This window comes from Psammomys obesus, unplaced genomic scaffold (assembly GCF_907164565.1).
Source record: "Psammomys obesus unplaced genomic scaffold, mPsaObe1.curated_primary_1811, whole genome shotgun sequence".
NCBI lineage: Eukaryota > Metazoa > Chordata > Mammalia > Rodentia > Muridae > Psammomys > Psammomys obesus.
Window position 1 is genome coordinate 25,497,423 of NW_026595981.1, and position 22,157 is coordinate 25,519,579.

At 51.1% G+C, this 22,157-nt stretch overlaps 1 protein-coding gene across 1 annotated transcript; it reads right to left on the reverse strand.

Moving 5' to 3' along the window:
- Positions 1–5,101: 5,101 nt before the first annotated feature.
- Meox1 (mesenchyme homeobox 1) lies at positions 5,102–20,007 on the reverse strand. Its single transcript, XM_055620516.1, has 3 exons — positions 19,545–20,007; positions 6,627–6,802; positions 5,102–5,401 (listed from the first exon to the last, which is right to left on the reverse strand). The coding sequence occupies exons 1-3, from the start codon at positions 20,005–20,007 to the stop codon at positions 5,279–5,281; spliced, it is 762 nt and encodes a 253-aa protein (XP_055476491.1). The 3' UTR covers positions 5,102–5,278.
- Between the last annotated feature and the right edge of the window lie 2,150 nt (positions 20,008–22,157).

Sequence of the window (22,157 nt, forward strand, 5' to 3'; positions counted from 1 at the left end):
AGGGATAGGGAAACTGAGGCTCCGGGAAGGTGGGTGACTTCATGAAGGCTGCACAGCAGTTCATCTGTACAGAGCGTGTGCTGGTCCCTAAGCCTGTCAGTCTGGAGGCTCGTGTGTGTGTGTGTGTGTGTGTGTGTGTGTGTGTGTGTGTGTGTACATGCAAGGTGAGAGCCAAGGAGGAAGGCAATGAAGAATGTAGATTTCTCTGCCTACAGTTCAGAATGTGAAAGGAAAATAACTAAAGCCAGCTTGCTCCCCCAGACGGGCTCAGACGAAGGCCTGCAGCTCTCTAGCCAGGTGTGCTGGGTGCTTTAGGCAGGATTTGTGTTCCTGGAAAACGGGGTTTAAATCACCTCTAAGAGCACAAAGAAAGCCATCCCTGTGGCCACCAGGGAACCTGCAATGTGATCCAGGAACTTTTCAGAAAATGTGGATTTGTTTCCTTCAAATGTGACATCTGTTGGTGGCAGGAGCCAGTGCCGGCTGAGACGTGCTCAGGCTTTGTGGCGGGTGCCCTTCTCAGTCACAGTGCGGCCTGCTGCCTTTCTGGTCACGCTGGAGTTAAGCCCAACCATGAGCCCCAGCTCTGGGGACCGCCTGGAATCCTGAGCCAGCAGCTCCAGTTAGGAAATTAATAAAGACAAGCTCTCGCAGCCAGAACCATGGTGAGAGACGAGTTAGGTCATGTCTCTCTGTTCAATCGGATATGACTCCCAGCCCTGATGTCACCTTTAAGTCATTAAACATCACCCTTCCAGACCTGTGGAAATGGTTGACAAGCCTCTTATCAGGCACGCCCCTGAGGCTTGCTGGGGGCAGTGGTCAGGCCCTGGACTCTGATTCTTTGCCAACCATAGGTCAAAGGCAAAAGGAAATCTTGTCCTAACTCCAGACAGGGCTGGGGAGGTGAGTGATTGGCGGAGAATCTTGGTCCCAGGGCTACAGCCAAGAAAGAGTTCTTCTGGGCTATAATCAGGGTGGTGTCTCCTCCTCAAGGGCATGATCTGCCAGATTTGTGATCCCTGAAGGTCTACACTGTGTCTCATTATCTAGATGACCTTTCAGTGGGAGCTTCCACTAAATGGTCCATTTGTCTTGAAGCCAAAAAAAAGCCAGGGAATATGATTAATTTAACAGTTTCTTCAACCATTCAGCTGCTCAGCCACTTATCCATCCATCGATTCATCCATCCATCCATCCATCCATCCATCTGTCCCTCTGTCTGTCCATCTGTCTGTTCATTTACATACAGTTCGTTCATGTATCAATCTGTCCATCCATCCATCATCCATTCATTTATACGTCTGTCCATCTGTTTGTCTATCCATCCATTCAATTACTATTGATGTAGTATGTTTCAGGTAGCACATTATTAGCTACATTTTCCTTCCCCCACAAATAGAAGAATGATAAATTGGGATAGTGACCATACATGCACAGACTCAAGATGAGAAGACAGAGACGAAGAACAGGTGCGGATGTCACAGCAGCATGAGACGGGGTGTGGGTTTGGGGTCATTTTGAAGGAATATTAGTAGGTTCAGGGGTTGTGGGAGATGGATTTGGGAAGGGGCATCCAGTGAGCAGAGGAACGTGTGAGGTGGCCCAGAGAGTTACCAGTGACACCCCTCTCATTAGTGACTTGGGGGTGGAGGGCTTAGACGGCACAGGCTTTTCTGCATGGCCGGGGAACATAGCTCTGCTGGGTGGATATGGTTTCTATGCAAAAGCAGGGATGCAAGCCATGCACCAGGGCCTGACAACTTTGATGGTCAACCTGCCTGGATTCGAGTTGCCGAAGAGAACTCACTAAAGCCGGATGACCCACCCGAGAGTGGGTAGCATCCTTCAGATGTAAAGAGATAGGGAGGGGGCATGTCGCCCGGCTGAGTGTTGACATCAGCTGAGTCTCCCTCCCTCTCCCACTCCGGACAGGGGGTTTCTCTTGTGTAGCCCTGGCTGTCCTGGAACTCACTCGGTAGACCAGGCTGGTCTAGGACCCAGAGATCTGCCTGCCTCTGCCACCCAAATGCTGGGATTAGGAGCATGTGCCATCACCGCCCGGCATCAGGTCATACATGGACTGAATGAACCTTCTGTGCCTTCAGTGCATGCCTGGGACTTTTGTGGAATGGGCAGCTGTGGGGTTCTCAGCCTCTCCAGCACACAGAGGCCTTGCTAGGCCACTCAGCCCTGCCATGTTGCTCAACTAGGATAGCAGTACTTTGGGGTCTGGACAGGCGGACCCACAAAAACATGACACTATTTTTTTGTTTTGTTTGTCTGTTTTTGTTTTTCAGTAGAGGTGTTGTCAGGAAAGCTGAGGGTGGGCAGCATTCTGAAGCCCTGAGCCCCTCCAGCAGCTCCATTTGGAAGTGGGTTCCTCTCTCCCTTCATCACCCCCTCATCTCCCCGCCTGTCCCAGAAGGGCATCAGAGCACTGGCTTGTCCCAGATGCCCTCTCAAGGATAGAGAAAGTCGTTACTAAAAAGGTTCCCTTTGCAAATCCTCAGTTGTTTGGATCTCTCCCTCCCCCCTTCCCTGTAAGGCAAGTTCTCAAGTAGTCCAGCTGGCCTCAGACCCCTGATGTGTAGCTAAGGCTGCCCTTGAACTCCTGATCCTCCTGCCTCAGCCTCCGAAGTGCTGGGACCCAACCAGTGGACATTTTCTTCCAACATTAAGAGGCACTGGCCGGCACTGATCAATCAGACGCTGGGCAAGAAGACAGGTGCAGGGAGTATGCAAAAGAAACCGGAGAGCATCTGTGTGACAAGTGTTCAAGCCTTCATTTCACTGCCGGAGACAATGAGACCTAGTCACTTCGGGAGTTTTTAAGTAATCACAACTTCCACACTGAAGGACTTCTTTTTTTTTCTGTTTTAGAAATGAATGTTGTTGGCTAATGCCAGGTATTGTCCTACTGAAAAGTAGTTGGACTGGGCCTGGAGAGATGGCTCAGCGGTCAAGAACACTGGCTGCTCTCCCAGAGGACCTGGGTTCAATTCCCGGCACCTACATGGCAGCTCACGGTTGTCTGTAACTCTAATTCCAGGAGATCTGACACCCTCACTTAGACATATGTGCAGGCAAAACACCAATGCACATAAAGAAAAAAGTAGTTGGACCACCTTTAAAGAATGATTACATTTATTTATTCACTTGTGACCACGTGCATGAGCCATGGTGTGCGGGTAGAGGTCAGAGGACAACTTGGCAGTAGTCGGCCCCCCCCTTTCCAACTTGGGGGTCTTGGGGACCAAATTCAGGTTGTGTGACTTGGTGGCGAGGACTTTTACTCAGCCGCTGAGCCATAGCGCCTGGTGCTACTTTGATACAGTTTTTAATTCTTCTGTGTGTAACCGAGGGCCTGTTCGTGTGCACACGTGTGGGTACACATGCTTGTGGGGGCCTCTGGGCACAGTCCATTTAAGTTTTTGTTTGTTTCTTTGTTTTTATGGGTGTGGGGTTTTTTTTTGTTTTTGTTTTTTTTTTGCCTGCATGTATGTATGTATGTATGTATGTATGTATGTATGTATGTATGTATGTATACCATGTAAGTACTCAAGCAGGCCAGAGGCTGTTGGATCCCCTGGAACTGGAGTTACAGATGGTTGTGAGCCGTGATGTGGGTGTTGAAAATGGAATCTGGGTCCTCTGGAAGAGCAGCCACCCAGCCATCTCTCCAGTCACCCCCCTAATTCCCCCCACCCCCACATACACACACTTTTTTTTTTTTTTTTCTTGCAACAAAGTCACTGGCTGGAAACTCACCAAGTAGACAGGCACTTCATCAGTTGAGCTGTCTCTCCAGCTCCAAGTTTTAAAAATTACATTTATTTGTTCAGAGAGGGAAAGGGGCGGAGGGTGGGAGAGAGAGAGAGAGAGATAGACATGCGCTTTGGGTGTCGTGTCCAGAGACACCACAAGAGGATGTCAGGTCTCCCTGGCACTGGAGTTACAGGCGGTTGTGCCCTGCCTGGTGTCTGTGCTGGGGACTAAGTTCTGGCCTCTGAAACAGCAGCAAGTGTTTCTAGCCCTGAGCCATCTCTCCAGCCCGGTACCCACCTTCTGAAGAACCCATGGGAAGATAACTTTGGTCTGGCTGATTTCTGCCCTTTCTCTCTTTCCATCTAGACACTGTCTGGGTGATCATTCAATAAACAACAAGCATTACACACGGGAGCCCTGACTCTGAACTCTATAAAGGAAAAGGCTGGAAAATGTGCATTTTGTTGTTGTTGTTTTATTTCTCTGAACAGACCTCGCACAACCAGCTTGATGTAATCTTAGGGGGGAAAAAACATATGAAGTATGCTTTAGGGGAAAATGATACGTGCTCTAACTCGCCGTCTCATTTGAGAATCACTTTCCACAGCCTTTTGTCTTTGTGGGGTGGGATGGGGAATTGGGGTTATTTTTAAACACCCACGACCAAGTCTACATGCAAGGGATTCAAATACTTGCTGACCTCCTCTGCAATGTCAGCAGGGACTGGGAGATGCAGCATCTAATTCTGAGGTGCACAGGGCTCTCTTTCAAGGCTGCTGTTGCCCAGAGCTGTCTGTCCACCAATCCTCACAGCAATCATCCTTAGAAGCCACGTGTGTGAACCTGGGAGTTCCTCCCACAAAACAGCCGCTGGGGAACACACAGGATGGGCCAAAATGCATCCCAGGGAGGAAGATGGGACTTTTTCCTGCCCTCATTTGCAGTCAGAGTCCTTGAAGAGCAGAGGATGCTGCAGCCGGAGAACTTTCTGTTCCAGAGGTCCACAAGTCTAGGTCCTCATCCATCAGCTCTTGTGCTTTCCTCTCCACCCTCAGATACAAGAGCCACTTTCTAGTCTTCAAGTCAACGGTGTGAATGTCTGGAGAGGGTTTCGATTTCACAAGTCACCGGCTGTGGCACCAAGGAAGAGATTCTGCACAGGCCAAATGGAGGCCAGACCCAGAGGAGACCTTGATGTAGGAGTCGGGTGGCAGGAGGTATGGGTAGCAGCTAAGAGACCCAGAAAAGAGTGTCCTGGGTCTCTAGAGTCTCCCAGTCCAGTAGGTGCTGTGGAGTTCAGGAAGAGCGTGGGGAGCTGACGCCCTGGGGGAGGGGCTGCTGAAATGGGTGATGCTGGGAAACTCAAGGCTCCCATGTACCGGGCAACTTTACGTCTGAGAGAGTCAACACGACGTGTGCAGAGCCTGCCCTGGGTGGGTCCAGGAGAGGGGGAGGGGGAGGGTGGAGGAGTAGGAGAGGGGGTTCAGTCTGTCTTGGTCTTTGGGACATCTCACTCTGAACTTGGAGAAGCAGCAGAGTCCCCATCCTCCGGGTCCTGCTCGTGTGGGGATGCAGGCTGGCCCCCCTTCACTCGTTTCCACTTCATTCTCCGGTTCTGGAACCACACCTTGACCTGAGGGAGGAAGCAAAGGCCTCAGGTCAGGGCCTCCCTGTCGCTCCTGTGTGGCCAACATCTGGAGCCCTCACTTGTGGCTCCTCGTCCCCCAAGGATCCGGGGAGGGAACAGGGAGGGCGAACACACAGCTCTTCCCCGAGGCCTGCCTGTGTCTCCAGGTGTTGGAAGAGGTGGGGAGACTCTCTGGAAAGTCACTCTGCATCGCCCCAGCTTTTACACGCCCTGCCTCCTCCTCGTCACCGGGCTCCCGGTCTCCCAGCCTCTACTCCCGTAAGGGCTGAGAACAGACCCCCACCACCTCCATTCTTCAGCACACTGATAAAGCACCTCTTAGTTTCTATAGCCCTGAATCTGACCTTCACCGTCATGGGACACTAGGATTATGATCCTGTTGCAGAGATGGAACCCAGAGATCACAGGGGCCAGGATGTGACAGAGACAAGACCGGAATCTAAGCCTTCCGATTCCAAACCCCACACTCCTGCAGCGCGCTTTAGCAACTGAAGACTGCTATTAATTGTTAATACCACTGTTGTGCCTCACAAAAGCAGGTGTGATGCTTCAAGGAAATGCCTCTTCCTCAGTGCCCCAGGACCCAGCTGCACATCTGTTTCACCTGAGAATTTACTTCCAATGCATATCCCCATTCCCACTCATTATTACTGCAAAACTGTCCCCTGGAATCTGAATTTTATTTTAACCTTTTGTTGTTGTTTGTGTTTAATAAGATCTCATTCTAGGCCAGGCTGGCCTTGAACTCCCTATGTAGCTAAGGATGGCCTTGAACTTCTGATCCTTTGATCAGTGTGCTGGGATTACAGGCGTGTGATACTATGCTCTGTCTGTGGTGTGGGGATTAAACCCAGGGCTTCTTCCGAGCTCTACCCCTGAGGTACAACACCAGTCCATCTTTTGATTTCTTTCAAGACAGTTCCTTAGGCTAGGCTCAGCTCACTGTGTAGCCCGGGGTAGCCTTGAACTCACAATCCTGCTTCTGCCTCTCAAGTGCAGCGGCTGCGCAAGCTGCATCCCAAAACAAGGACAGTGGTCTCCGTGGGCGGAGCTCAGATCATTCTACCCGGGACTGGACGGGTGAGTGTCAGGTACAGCTGTGACTGAGGACCACGGGCTGGGTAGAGAAAGGACGGGAATCCGGCCAGGGGCGATGGGGAAGGGAGGTGAGTGGAGATCCGGGAAGCACCGACAAGCGCCTGGATCCCACCTGCCGCTCTGAGAGGTCCAGGTTGACCGCGATCTCGTATCTGCGCAGCCGGGTCAGGTAGTTATGGTGGGCGAACTCCGCCTCCAGCTCCCGCAGCTGCTCCTTGGTGAAGGCCGTCCTCTCCTTCCGGGCCTTGCTGCCTCCTTCCGGCTTTCCCCCTCCGTTCTCCGGGTGGTCTGTGAAGAGAAGGCCCCAAACAGGGGAGACCCGGGTGAGCCGAGGGGCCTCCGCTCCTTTCACTCATCTGGAATGGGCTGGGCACCATTTCCTGCTCTCTTAGAGTTTTTCAAGTACACTGAGGTGTGCTGTCCCTCATTCCTCTGGCATCCTGTCCCTAAGATGGCCAAGAAATATTTTTAGTCCCAGTCTCAGGTACACCCTGCAGCCCCCCCACCCCCAGGTGACCCCCTCCCCGACACCACATTTTTCCTTCCCGAGGCACGCGAGGCTGGGCTTGGCTGTTTAAAGTCTGTGTAAATTCCAGGAAGGCCTCGGTAGCCTGCAGCTTGAGGGCCCCCACACTCCAAGACAAACAAGGTTCCTGGGAAGGGAGGTGTGGCTCAGGGGCACCCTACAGGCTTGGCAGGCTATTTTGGGTATTTTGGTATTCGGCCCTGGAACCCATGCCTGCCCCGGCCAAGGCAAATGCTGATTCAGTGAGACAAGGAAAGGGGAGGGCTGCAGCTTCAGCTTCCATTGAAAACTTGTTTAAAATAGAAAGTACTATAGAGTCAGAAACTCACGGGAGCGGGATGGGAAACTCAGCAACTTTTGTGTGTGCGTGCGCATGGAGGTCAGAGGTCAACACTGGCTGTCTTTCTACGTCACTCTCTAACTTAGGCTTTAATTTTATTATTATTATTTATTTGGGGGGAGAGAGTTAGGGTTAGGGTTGACCAGTAAGCCCCAGGGATCTTCCTGTCTCTACCTACTCAGTCCTAGGATTACAGGCTTTTTTTTTTTTTTTTTTTTTTTTTTTTTTTAATATGGGTGCTGAGTCTTGGACTTAGGTCCTCATGCTTCTTCAACAAGCGTTTTATCAACAGAACCAGCCCACACACTGGGAAAACTGCCCCAGAAGGGCAAATCTGGAGGACCTTCCGGAGCCCTGAGGATGGAGCTCCCGTGAGACACAGGGGCTCAGTCCTAACCAGTGACAGCGCCAGGAAACAGTGTCTGTTACCTGCCCTCACTTCTCCCTCATCGAAACAACCCTATCTTGCAGACCCGAAGAACTTACAAACTGTGAAGTCTGGTGCAGGTGGAAGGGACTGCATCCAGGAGGAAAAGACATCCTTCCTTATCTGAACAGCAGTCAAGTGTGTCTCTCCCTCAGCAGCAGCAGCGGTGGCGGAGAGGCCACGAGCAGGGCGCTAACATGCCCGTACAACGAACTAACAATTAACAACACTGGACAGTCAACTGCCAGGGGAGGGAACGCTTCCTGCCTGAGGAGGGGAGCTTAACCCATCAGGCTTTCTCTTCCACGCCTCCTTTTAGTCTTCGTGCCCTATCTACTTTCATTCCCTTAAGAGAATTGGCCCACACCGTACTGGAGGCCCTCGGTCCTTAGGTGGGTGGGTGGAAGGATGCAGGCAGATGAGTCAGGCAAGGGAGACCCCCCTTCCAGCTGTGAAGCCAATTTGTGGAGGTGGCCGAGGACCCCACTTTAACCCTGAGATCCAGTTTGTAACTCTGGTCCTAGCTGCTTCCCCTCTCAGGCAACCTGTTTGTCCTTCAGTTTCTTTAGCTGTCGTCCCATCACCTGGCTGCCAGGGATGGGGAGAAGGGCTCAGGAGGGTGGCTGGAAGGTCCAGGGACTAGTGGGTGAGGGCACCTGTGGCTCAACTCCCCATAGGGTCTGACGGATCTCCGGATCTCCGAGCCCCCAATCCCCGCCGCTGTCCCCGAAGGCCAGGGGGAGGGGATGAGCCATCGGCTCTTTGCCCAGGGGCTGCTGGCTCCTGGCTGGAGAAGGAAGGCCCAGAACCCCCCCACCCCGATGCTGGAGCGTGGGCTGGACTGGAAGGACAGGCAGTCCCGGGGCGGGTCCCCCAGGAGTCCTCCGGCCTTGGTGGCTGCCAGCGCCTCTAACCCTGCTGGCGACGGGCCCAGGAGTGTTGGTCACGCAGCGGATGCTAAGGCCTCCCCGGAGCACATCTCAGCCGGCGAGGCCAGGAAGCCGGAGGACCGTTGAGAGTCAGGGTGTCAGCAAACTCCCGTCCTGTGGGCCCACAGTGCCTCCCAGCTCCTCTCCTCGTCACAGCTGCTGGCAGTGGATAGGCTGGGGGACTTAACACTGAGGATTCAATCCCGACCGTCTCTTCCAAGAAATTAGTGAGAGTAAAGCACCTATTTCCAAAGCTAATGTTTTTAAAGACAGAATTTCACGTCCTTTGGGATGGCCTCAAGTTTGAGAGGTAATGGAAGATGGCCTTGAACTGTTCATCTTCCTGCCTTCACTTCCCAAGTGCTGGTGCTGGGTCTATCTATAGTCAATGCACTACCAGGCCTGGCTTTGCAAGGCTAATCTCAGCACACAACACCAGGGCTGTAGTTTCCGTGGCTTCGGGAAGACCTGGATAAGCTAATGTGTGAGGGAGTGCTTTTAAAACCTAAGCTATGGCACAAATGTCAGGATATTAATTGTTCCAGTGTTTCAATTCCATGAGATGCTCTTGAAAAATCCGAGATGAGATTAATAACAGCTGGCTTTTCTCCTTCTTTCCTTCCTTCTCTCCCTCTCTTTCTCTCTCTCTTTTTTTCTTTTGATAAGGGACAATTTATACTGCCCAGACTTGTCTCAAAATGATGACATGCTTGCCTCCGCCCTGTCAGTGGATACGCACTGTGCCTGGCCAACAGCTGGCATGCTCTCTGCAATCAGAGGTAGCCACTTCCTCAGTCCTCACGGAAAACCCCACCGCCAGTGGCTGCTCTGATCAGCCCTGTGTCATGAATTAGCCTGGATCCTCGGGTCAAGGTTATGATCACTACTCAGTACTTGGCGTATAGGTAGTAGTTGTAAAACCGTTCCTGGGCGGAAGGAGAAAGCAGTGTTTAAGTGGAAGAAGGGAGACCGGACTCCAGACTACCTGACTAAAGCCGAGGTTCTCAACCTTGACATCAGACTCTCCATCTTCAGGCTGAATGCCTTCAGGCAGGGCCTGGAAATGGAACACAGCCTGTCCCCACCTCTAAGGATCCTCGGGTCACCACCTTGGGGTTCCATCCACATCCACCTTCCTCTTCTCCTGCCTCTGCATACAGAGTGGCTCCACCATATCCCACAGAACAGCTCCCTCTGCCCCTACACCCTGAACACAATTCTCTCTAGAAGGAAGAGATGGGAGAGAGAGGGGGAACGCCTTTGGCAGCGGGTTGTGAACAGATTGCGTGGGCCCTGCCGTGGAGACAGCCCCCTCTCCTGCATCGTACTGTCCTGATTTGGGTTCTGACATTCCAGTACTGCATTCATGCCACAATGATGACACCTGTGTCCATTATCAACCTCCCAGAGTGGGATAAGCTCTTTGTCACTGTCACAAATGATGAGGTGGCCACAGGTATGAGAAAGAGCTAGGAGATGGAAGCGGGAGTTTGTCTTGCAACAGTGTGAAAAGGCCTGTAACATTTCATCAAGACTGAAGACTTCTCCGCCTCTTCCAGCCTGAGGTGTAAAGCTCACAGGTTCAGGTTCATAGTTCCTGTGCATAGTACTGCATTCAAGGGACCCAGACACCCTGACAATACAGCACATCTTTGAATTAAAAAAAAAAAGTTATGTATGTGGGATTTTTGCCTGTTTGTATGTTTGTGCATCCTGTGTGAGCCAGGTGCCTAGGGAGGCCAGAAGAGGGCATGAGATTCCCTGGCACTGGAGTTACAGAAGGCTGTGAGCCTCCATGTAGGTGCTAGGAAACGAAACCCGGTCCTCTGGAGGAACAGCCAGTGCTCTTAACCTCTAAACCATCATCTCTTCAGCCCCAACACTGTTCGCCTTTGTTGAGACCCTGCCCTTCCCTCTCTGGGTCTCAGTTTTCCCATGTATAAAACGACAGAATTGGATGAGCTCCTCATTCCCATGAAGAGCTGGTGTCAGAGTTTTCTCCCAAGCCAGGAGCCCAACACCCTCTTTTGCTTTTCCTCACCTGGCCTGGGAGAACTCCAGGCCCTTCCCCCTTTTGCTAAGCCCATCTTCCCTTGTTCCCAAGTCACACCTGATATTTTGCTCGTTGTTTAGTCACAAACCCCGCTCTCCCCTTTCCACTGCCCTCAGCCCAAAGCTCAGAATACACCAGGGAGTTTCTCTCCTGCGTGCAGAGCTTCTGGCCCTGTGGACAGCCTGGGCCTTGGCACCTGCAGGTACTGGCCTCAGGGAGGAGCTTTCCTGACCTCAGGTGAGTCTCCCTGCAGTGCTCCAGGTCCTGCCAGTCTACTCGTTTGCAAAGCAAGAATAGATACACCTACCAAGAGCATAAAGGCTGCTCAGAGGGCAAAATGACGTTGATGACGGGTTAACCTTTTGGATGGGGGGTTAACCTGTTGGATGGGGCTTAGCACACAGTTGAGCCTGCCTGAGAGAACTGGCAGAAGAGAGTCTGTCGGGCATGATGTTTGAAAGATTTCACAGACTTTCAGAAGGTGGTCAGAGGATACCACATCCCCGGATCTGTGTGCAAAGGATGCGTGCATGAACGCCTAACTTCCTATCACCGGCCCTTTCTCCCTTCCTTCTTTCCCTCCCTCCCCCTCCTTCCCTCCCTCTCTCCCTACCTTCTTCCCTTCTTTCCTTTCCTTTCCAGGGGATAGGCTGTCTCAGAACTCACTCTGTATTTCAGACTGTCCTTATATTTACATTGAACCTTCTGCCTCAGCTTCTGGGAATAGGGGATTCCAGGCATGAACTAAGGATGCCTTTCAAACATGTCTTTGGACTGCCTCTTCCTCTTTCCACTTTTTTGGTAGCTCCGCAACCATGGCGACCCTCAGCTGCTGTTGCTTGAGCCTTCCATGGGACCCATGCTTCCAGGCACTGTCACTGATCAACCCTCACTGCTCAGGACTGTGAGGGAGGGGGGGGAGCACACTGCTGACTTCCTCTGTGGTTAGTGGAGAGCTGCCCACCCCCTGTCACGCACAGCCCCCAGAACAAGCAGGACCGCAAGGGCACACACAATCGTGCAAGCAGGATGTGTGTGTGGCTGTGGTTCCCATCACAAGCTTTTACATCAGCCCAGGGAAATCACTTCAGAAGCAGCCGCCAGACTTGGCAGTGTTTCCTAAAGTTAGCGGACAGCCTTATCAGGGTGACAGAGAGGGTCAGACAGGCTCAGTGGGACACACCTCTTTGGCTTGCTATACCTATACCTCTGCTCCCCAACTCTACCGCACCATTTTGCATAATTTCTAACAGACCACGGAGAACACACACTCTGTGTTCTTTTTCGGTGGATAAATTATTTCCTTCTCTCAGCTAGAGACTTCTTTGGGGCTTTCATATCAACCCCTGGATCGGTATAGTTGAGCTGGAAGCGAAGGGTACCCGGGGACGACTTTACGTCACTTGCTGATTTTCCAGATTTGCAGATAGCAAGTGATCTGCCTTGCTGTGTGACACACAGCAAGTGAGTGCATGAATGGAGCCCAGGACTCAGGCTTCCCTGACAGGAGGTCTTTTACGCAGCGCTCCGTCTGCTTCCTGTCATCTCTTCCTGTTAGTGTCTTTACCTTTTCTTCTGTGCGGATAGAACCCAGGGCTCGTATATGCTAGGCAAGTGCTTTCCCACTGAGCCACGCTCCAGCTTCTCTCCCGTTAGTTATTCAGGGAGCCAGGGAAGGCACACGCAAGCCCACTGAACAGATGGAGAGATTAAGAACCAGAGTTAAGGCAGCAGCCACCTGTCACACTACCCACCAAGGGATAATGAGCATAGAGGCTGTACCGTGGGTGCTCTGGAGACAATGCCTGGGTCAGGATCTAGGTCTGTCTCACTGGGACTCCCCAGGGAAGAGGAAGGAAAGGTCTATTTGGGGTGAAACCTTGGCAAGCCCTCTGAAAGGGGAATATGTGGTTTCCTGAGCTGTCTCAAACAAAGCAGACTCTTTACTACACTCCTGGGCTCGGATGCCTTCAAGAAGAAGGAGGGTGGAAAGTCCCCCGAGGTAGGTAGGATTCAGACGGAGGCAGCGAGGGTCCAGTTGGGTGTTTACATCTGAAGCCTCCGAGGCTTCCTGGACTCAGCCTGACTTGTTCATCATCATGTGCTACACCAACCCAGTGTCCGGACCCCGTCACGGCCCTGCCTCACAAGGACACACAAAGCCCAGCGGTGGGGCCCAGGGAGGGGACAGCAGATCCTTCTGGCGTGGGAACACCTCGTGCCAGGGTGGTCCTCACCAAGAGTCCCTGCTGGGGTGGAGTAGTGAGAGTGAGAAAGTAGTGACGGAGAGAGAAGGACCGGACCGTGAGAGGCTGTGGGGAGTGGAGAAGAGCCCCGAGTTGCAGTGAGATGAAGGAGGGGTGCAGGAGGGGGAGGTGAAGGCAGTGGAGCATCAGCGTGTGTGCATATGTGCGTGTGTGTCTATGTCCACTCTACCCCACCCCCACACATGTGTGTGTTTCTAGCGAGCAGACCCAAACGTTTAATAATGAAATTATTTTTTTGTTTTGGGTTTTGAGACAGGGTTTTTCTGTGTAGCCTGGGCTGTCCTAGAACTCACTCTGTAGCCCAGGCTGGCCTCAAACCTAGAGATCCGCCCATATCTACCTCTCAGGTGCTGGGACTAAAGGTGTGCACCACCGCCACCCGGACGGATCTTAAATTCTTACGAAAATAAAATGTCAAAAGGACTCCAAATAGCCAAGACACTCTTCAGAAGGAAACAAAACCTTAGGCCTCCTAATTTCAAAACATATTATAAGGCTATGATAACTAACTAAAATAAAGACAGAGGAGAGGGACAGAGAGGCCAGAAGTTGACCCTTGATAGATGGCCACAGCTGCATAATGGGAAATGGACGGTTCAGCAACAGATAGCGATGGGGAGACTGGCTATCCACGCGCACAAAACGGTGCCGAGCTCTTACCGCACAACAAATAAAAATGAACAAGACAGGGCAAGACCTAAATACAACTCCTGGAAATATAAAACTCCCAGAGCGAAGGAAGTACAGGTAAAAATCTAGGACTTTGGATTTGGCCGCTTCTCCTTTGGTGTAACTCTCAAAACATAGGCAACAAAAGCAAAAGCAAACAAACAAACCAGGTGAGGGAGATGGCTCAGTGGGTGAAGACACTTGCTACCAAGCCTGAGGACCTGAGTTCAATCCCCAGAACCCACATGGCCAAGAGAGAACTAACTCCAACAAGTTGTCTTCTGACTTCCACATGTGTTCTGTGACAGGCCTGTGGCCCCCACCCCCACCCCCACCCCATGCTCCGGGAGGGAGGTTTCTGAACAAACAGAAACAGGAAATAAATAGTATTGGCTAAGAGGTGAAGAAATCGGAACCTTCCTGATTCACTATTGGGGGAACTGCAAGACAGAACACACGCTATGGCAAACCGAACAAATGGTCCTCAGAAAATTAAATATGGGGAATGGAGAGATGGCTCAGAAACTTGTTGGGTTTCAGATACTATGGGGATGAGCAGCTGAGGGGCCTATATAACATACCAAAGCAGACCTGACCTCCAGGTTCTCCCAGCATCCCTCAGTTCCTATAGGGTGTGGCTGGCAGACCCCACCCTCTACCCTGAACTTTCCAGCCCAGGGGCTGGGCTCCTCAGTATATAATCCCAGACATTTGGGTTCTCTCTCTCCCTCTCTTTTCCCCTCTCTCTCTCTGCATTTCTCCCCTCTCTCTGCATGTAAGAGCTGCCCCCGATAAATTTGCCTTTACATACTCTTAAGTTGGCTAATTTTGTCATTGGAGGATACCTATCACAATGATGACTGCTTGCTTCAAAGTCATGAGGCCTGAAGTCTGGATCCCATCGAGCACGTAACAAGCCTAGCACCTTGCAAATGCCTAGAACTCTAGGTCTGAGGGAATCGATGCCCTCTTCTGGCTGCTTTACACACAGGCACAGGCAACACGCACACACAAATATTTTTTTTTTAATTAAATATAGAATAACCATCTGATCCAATAGTCCCGGTTGTGAGTAAACACCCACAATTTTAAAAAAGGAAAAAAAGAAAAAGCTGTGAAAACACAAGCTCAAAGAGACACGTGGACACCCACTTCCTGAGGCATTGTTCACAATTGCCTAGCAACGGAAGCGGCCTAAGGTCTATCAACACATGACCGGATAAGGGAAACAGTAGCACAAACACACAGTGGAATATTATTCAGCCTTAAAAGGGAAGCATCTCCCTGGGCTGTAATATCAACGTAACTTGAGGACTGATGGGTTCAGGAAGTATGGGCCTGATACTAGGGCCAACCACGAAGCGGAATAAGTCAGTAATGAAAAAGACAACAGCTTCACGAGTCTACGTATGAGATACTTCTAACATCCAAACGCTTACTGAAAAGCAGGTAGTTGCCAGGGGTTAGGGGACCCGTTCCAAAGAGAAGCTCCATTTCGCAAGTTGAAACAATTCTGGAAATCTGTTCTACAACAGTCGATCTGTGGTTGGCTGCTGTAAAAGGTCGTTTCAAAACTGTAAAGAAGCCAGATTTTAATGCCATGTGTTTTGGACCACAGGAAGAGAAGATTTTCAAAGGATCACCCACGTTAAGGCATCTCCGTCGAGTCTCTATGGAGCTACAGCCAGAAAATCAGCTCAGAACCACACCACAGCCTGAAGCTTCCTCGCTTGTTTTGAGACCGCTCTCTCTGGGTAGCTCAGGCTGGCCTCAATGTTGCCGCCCTTCTATCTACTGCGATTTCAGGTGCGCCCAGCCCTCTCAGCCTCTGACTGTGGCTCTCTACAGTTACAGCCATAGGTTTCACACAGGGGCAAAGGATGATCAAGAAATGGTGGCTTTGAGCTGAATCTCAAAATATGTCGATTCTGGGGAGGGAAATTAAAGGGCAAAGAGGTGTGGGAAGAAGAAAAGAAAAGACAAGCTGTGTGAGAAGGCCAGTGTGAGGGGTGGCCTGTAAGAAGGGAGGAGAGGTGGAGGAGGAGAGAGGGAAAAAGAGAAGAGAGGAGAGGAGAAAGTGAAAGAGAGGAAGGAGGAGAGAGGGGAGAAAATGGGGATAATGAAGGTTTGGATGGTTGGGCAGGGCATTGAAGGTCAAACCTGGGAGGGGAGAATTTGGGGCAGGACTGGGCACCCAGCACCCAGTGCTACTCCCAGAGAGCAGGGCGGCTTCCCGGTAGCCGTGCTGGTCACACGCAACCTTCCCTTGAACCCGGTCGGGAAGTCACGGAGAAATCCCCCATTCCCATAAATTAAAGCCCGTTACAGTAGCCTGACAGCTTAGGGGAGAACAGCGGTAGCTTCGCAGCTGTCTCTGCCAGTAGGGGTCTTTAACACCCCCGGCCAGGGCTTGGGGGGTTGGGTGCCGGTAGGTGAAATAAGATTGCACTTCGAGGTCTCTTAGGGTGCTGGACGGGCACCTGGCTTTCTCGATCATTTACTAGAGGGGATCAGCTTTGGCTTCCAAGGGGAGCAAGGTGAGGGAGTTGGGGGATACTGATGATGGAGAAGGATGCACCCCTCCATCAGCAGTCCATGGCTGGAGCCTCCTGGGCCAGCCAGTGTTCAACGCACTTTAACACCAGCCTCTTCCTCTACCTCCCAGAACCTCTGCACAGCTTTGACTGAAGCACTAATTGATCACTACCAGATTTTAGGACAAAGAGAGTCCAGGAAGTCCACATATGCCACTGACCTGGGGATTTCTGAGACACTATATCTGGAATAGTTAATTCTACTGTTCCCACCAATACAGGAATATTAACCTCTTTGTTTGTTTGTTTGTTTGGACAGGGTCTCATGTACCCCAGGTTGGCCTGGCACTCTATCAAGATGAAAACCATCTAGATTTTCTGATCCTCCTGCCCCTACCTCCTAAGCGTTGGGATTGCAGGCGTTCCGGACGCCATCTTATTTATGAAGCACTGAGGCTCAAACCCTGGAGATTTCAGGCACTCTCCCTCTGAGCCCCACCCTCTACTCCTACCCCCACACTCCTCATCCCATGTTCTAGAGCAGCGGTTCTCAACCTTCCTAATGCTGCGACCCTTTAATACAGTTCCTCACGTAGTGACTCCCAGCCATAAAATTATTTTTGTTGCTTCTTCATAACTGTAACTTAGCTATTGCTATGAGTTGTAAGGTAAATAGCTTTTTTTTTCCGATGGTCTTAGAGGACTGGTGTGAAAGGATCATTCCACACCTCCCCCAAAGGGTCATGACCCACAAGTTGAGAACCAGTATTCTAAAGACTAGTTCAAGAAACATGGACTTGATACGAGCCACAGCTGCTATCAAACTTTTATTTTGCAGCAGATGCAATGTGAAATCTTCAGTTCACTGCTTAACCTTCCCAGATGCTCTAGGCTGTAACTGACATTTTTTTTTTTTTCATTTCCATTTTTTTTTTTCAGCTCAGGAAGTAGAGATGGCAAGAATGTAACAGCTTCCCCAAAGCTGCAGTGACTTTGCCTCTCCATCTACCTGACAATGAAGTACAGTGGTCAAGGCTAGCCAGCCTTCCTGGGCTGGCTCATGGGGATGAGGCACCCCAAATCCCAAATCCCAAATCAAGATAAATAATGTTCAAGTACATTGGGAAGTAGATACAAAAGCATTAAGAAGTCAAGGCTAACCTTGGCTAGTGAGGTTGAGGCCAACCTGGGCTACTCTGTCTTAAATAAACAAAACAAAATGAGAATTAAAAAAAAAAAATCTGGGGTGTAGTTCAGTGGTAGATCCCTTGCCAGGCATGTACCAGGTTCCTAGGACCCCTCACAGTAATCTATGATTAACAACAACAAAAGCATTGATTAGAGGATCTGGGGGTGACTAAAGATGGCGGGGTAACTCGAGGGCTTTTCTGTGGGCTTGTCTCTTTTGAAATTTCCAGATTCTGCAGCCGGTTGTGAGCCTTGTCCGGTGACTTCCCCCTCGGCGAGGCTCTTAGGAAGCTGACCCTCCTGCCTCCTCCTGCTTCCTCCTTCCTCCACACTTAAATTCCAATGGCAGACACAAACACGTGGGCAATAAAGATCTCCCCGCTGACCGGCCACATGGGATGAGGGAAAGTCAGTTCACCGGGCCCCACTTGGGCTGTCTGTTTCCACTGCTAATCTGGAGGAATCCCAAGTGAGAGGACCCAGGGCACACAGGCACCCACTCCACCCCTACCCGCCTCTCTTCATGAGAGTCTTTCCAGGTCAGAGGCTGACTTTCTGATGAGCCTTGTGCTCACTCTCCAAAGCCCTGCTCCTGGCTTCTTGCCAAAAGGAAAGATGGTCCGTTTGGGTTTTGCTGCGACTTGGGGCAGTGAAAGAGTTTGCTTGAGCCCAGCAATCTCCCAGCAACTTTCCTCAAGCCCTTGGCCCTCAGTGTCCTGGAAAGAGAATGGATGCTGCAAAACGTCCACATAGCTGGAAGAGCAAGAGTGGCAGCCACTGCCAGGGAAGGAGCTGAAGCCCTAGGGGGAGGGGCCGGCACCTGCTCTATCCATCCAAAGGACCTACTCAGTAGATTTCCAGCTGAGTTAGTCAAATCCTACCTGCTGGTGTCTAACGGGGCTGGGGTGGGGTGGGGCTCCTGTCTAACAGCAGGGGCTCTCTGGTCATCCAGAGGGAGCTTCGAGCCTGGGCATCAAATACCATATGAGGACTGCTCAGGAATCTTCTGAAGGTGTGGGCTTTAGAGTTTGGAACCCAGGAGCTCCTTTCGTTTCTTAGAGGACCAAATCTGGTTTTTCTGATTTCCCAGACTGCCCCCACCTCCTCCTCACAAAATAGACAAATCCAGGTTGACCTGGACTTCAAGATCTTCCTGCCGAGGTCTCCTGAGAACTAGAATTACAGGTCCTGTGCCATGCCCTGTTCTTGTAGTGTTCCCTCAAACTCTCTCCTTTTTCACAGTGCAGAATGAAAGATGCAAACAACACCTGCAGGCCCTACTTTGCAAACTTTCGGGGGACTCAAACAAACAAACAAACAAACACACCTGCTGTTTGTAGCTCCCAGCACTCGGAACTTCCCTCCTTCGTCCTTCTTCCCTGATCCTTTCCTCTTCTCTCCTTCAGAGCACAGCCTGCCATCTCCCCTTTCTCTCAGCCTGAGCTCTCCAGAGACAAGACCTCTTTCCTAGGATCTAGTGCTCAGGCCAAAGGTGGCTACACCCGACATGCACACTAGGTCAAAAGGGCTTACGAAGAGAAGGCTGGCCAGTTCTCCTTTGTCAGTCAGTGTCCCCCCCCCCCCCGCCCCCGACTCTCCTCTGGTTGGAGTCAGAAAGATTCAGTGGGCATTCCCTATCAGGGTGGAGGGGCAGGAGGCTGGGGCAGTGCATTTTCTGGTCAAGGTGGGAGAGGAGGCGAGGTAGGAGACCAGACAAAAGGTGAGGAGGTGGTAGGTGGGCCTTATGGGAAGATGAAGAGAAACTCAGAGAGGAGAGAAAGACTTTGTGATCTCGTTTCCAGCCTCTGAGCGCTTCATCCTTGTACACCCTATCACAGAGATACCCTGTCACAGTGCCCCAAACCCCACTCTTTCTCTCCCCATCACCCCTCTCATCCCTGCCATAGTCCTGCCCCTCTGCCAATCACCCAAGAATTCTAGAACACCCCCACAGTATATGCCTTGCCTTCTCCCGCATTTGAGTAAGTTAGATAACACTTTTTGAAGTTTACAGTAAGGGCCCCTGGGCTCAGGGAGGGCAAACCACTTGCCCAGGGTGAAACAGTAAAGAAATAATCAAGTTCCTCCGCCACCTACCTGACCTCTCTTTTTTCCTTCTGGATGATTTCTTCTCCGTTTCACTGGCAATGCTCCCAAGTACCATGTAGTCTTCTCTGGATCCTCCAGTTCCATCTACCAGGCCTGGGCTGCCGGCCCCCATCTCTCTGGCGCTCCCGGCTGGGCCTGGGTTGAGCCTCTGCCCGGTTTCGGAGATGGGAAAGTGCCAGTCAGGGGTCTGTGGAAAGGCAGGATGTTGCTCATCGAAGACGCGCTCGGCCCGGGGCAGGCTGTGTGGCGTGGCTGCCAGGCAGGAAGCAGAGAAGTCGGGGTACGCTGCCGTTGCTGGGAAATCTGATTTTTGGTGGAAGGAAAACGGGGTTGGTGGATAATGGGACAGCCCCGAGGCGCTGCTACCTTCCGAGTGGGGGTTTCGAAGGCAGCCCCAGAGTGGGGCTGGGGGCTGGGGATTCCTCACGCAGCTGTTGGCCACCGGATCCATCTGCTGTTTGATGCCTGCCTCGGTCCGTTCAAAGGTGTTGCACTGCCCTTTTTTCTATTCAGAGGTTTGCAATTAAAATAAAATAAAATATAAAATAAAATAAACAGTAGAGGAAAACTTTGAATGGAAAATTTACCCCAGGAACCAAAACAAAAATTTTGCCTCAAAGTCCACAAGCACGTGGCCAGTAACCCACAGATGCATGCCCACACCTGTCCAGGCTTCACGGCTGCCTTCCTGCCCCCCGACACACGCTGACTACTGCAGTCCGTTGTGCGAGTATTTGTTTCCTACTGTACTAAACATTTGGACTGTCCTGCCTTGGACCCACCCACACTGACAAGCTCTTCCTGGGGACCCTGAGTGAGTGCCTGCAGAGGGCTGGACTGGGTTGCCGAGACACACTTTTAAATCCTGCGGTGGGGAGAGAGTGACAAATTTCTGAAGTGAAATGTGAGAGAGGAGAGGGAGGGGTCAGCCCGCTCACACAAGGTCCCCTCCAACCAAAACCCGAGCAGGCAACATTATCATCAGAAACCTTATACCCACATCTAATGGCATTTGCAGACATAGACTTTTAAAGAAACATTGTCTGTTTTATTTTTTTAGGGAGAGAGAGAGAGAGCACACACACACACTACACTCATACACGCAGTTTTTGAGTGTCTCCCGTAACACAATAAAGTTATTTTTATTGCATTGTTAACAAAATTCTCCAAGTCCTGGATTTAGAAAAGGCTTCAGTCAAATCCAAAATCCACCAAATGCCAAATTCTGGGGAATGAAGGGGAAAGTCAAGCAAAAGACAAGCTTGGTAATTGCATTGATTTAAAGATTTTCTACCTCTCCCTGGGGGAACCGAAGAGGGAGGTTAATTAAAAGTAATCTCTCTCTCTCTCTCTCTCTCTCTTCTTGCTCTCTCTCATCTTGGCAGCCCAGTGGTATAGTCTGGGGTATAAAGAAATACATACTCCAGAAAAAAAAGTCTCTGTTCAAAACACCATTCTCAATAACAATAATAACCACACCACACTAAACCAAACCAAACCAAACCAAACCAAACCAAACCAAACCAAACCAAACCAAACCAAACCAAACCAAACCAAACCAAAAAGAACACCTGTTTCTTTCTAGCCACCTTTAACCCCCGACCTCAACGCCAGTTAGCCTCACTCTTCTTTAGAGAGCCTCCAAGCGATTTGTCTTAAAGTCCTTGAAGTTTCTAGGGTCACCCCCACCTCTTGCCCCTCTCCAACCCCAGCCGCTCCCACCTGCCTTCCTTTCTCAGTCCCAGGAGGCATCTTTGGAACCCAGGGTCCTCCACCCCCTGAGTGTTCATCCCCAAAGGAGTTCCCACGGGTCTTCCTGGCTTGTGTGATATATGTGCCAGGGGCGGCCAGCCCAGGTGCCAGTTCACCTTGCTTGTCTACGAGTCCAGCGGTTCTCAACCTCCCTAACACTGTGACCCTTCAGTACGGTTTCCTAAGTTGTGGTGACCCCCAACCATAAAATTATTTTTATTGCTTCTTCACAAGTGTAATTTTGCTACGGTTATGAATTGTAATATAAATATCTGTGTTTCCTGATTGTCTTAGGCAAATGTTGCTCTGTAGACCAGGCTGGCCTTGAACTCAGCTCCCTCTGCCTGCCTCCCTAGTGCTGGGATTAAAGGTATGTGCCATCACACCCTGCCCTCCACTTTTTTTTTCGGGGGGAGGGGGACAAGGTCTCTCGCTAAACACGGAGCTTACCATTTATTTGGCGAGGCTGATGGTCAGCAATGCCTTAGGATTGACCTTTCTCTGACCCCATGCTAAGGCTGGGGTGACAGATATGTGCCACCACCTACCGGTCCAGTTTTTCCATGAGTGTTGGGCATCCAAACTTGGGTCCTCATACATGTGTAGCACCCACTTTGCCCACTGAGCCTTCTCCCCAGCCTAGGTTTTGTTTTTGAGAAAGGGCTTTATTAGGTAGCTCAAGCTAACCTGGAATTCGCTTGGTAGCTCAGGCTGTCCTCGACTGGGGTCCATCGGAGTTGTGTGCCAACAGGCTGGGTCACCTGGAGTTTTGAATAACACTGTTGTGAGGGGCAGAGTGGGCAGTGGATGAATGGGCACCTGTGTCTGCTTTGTGTTAACTTGAGGATT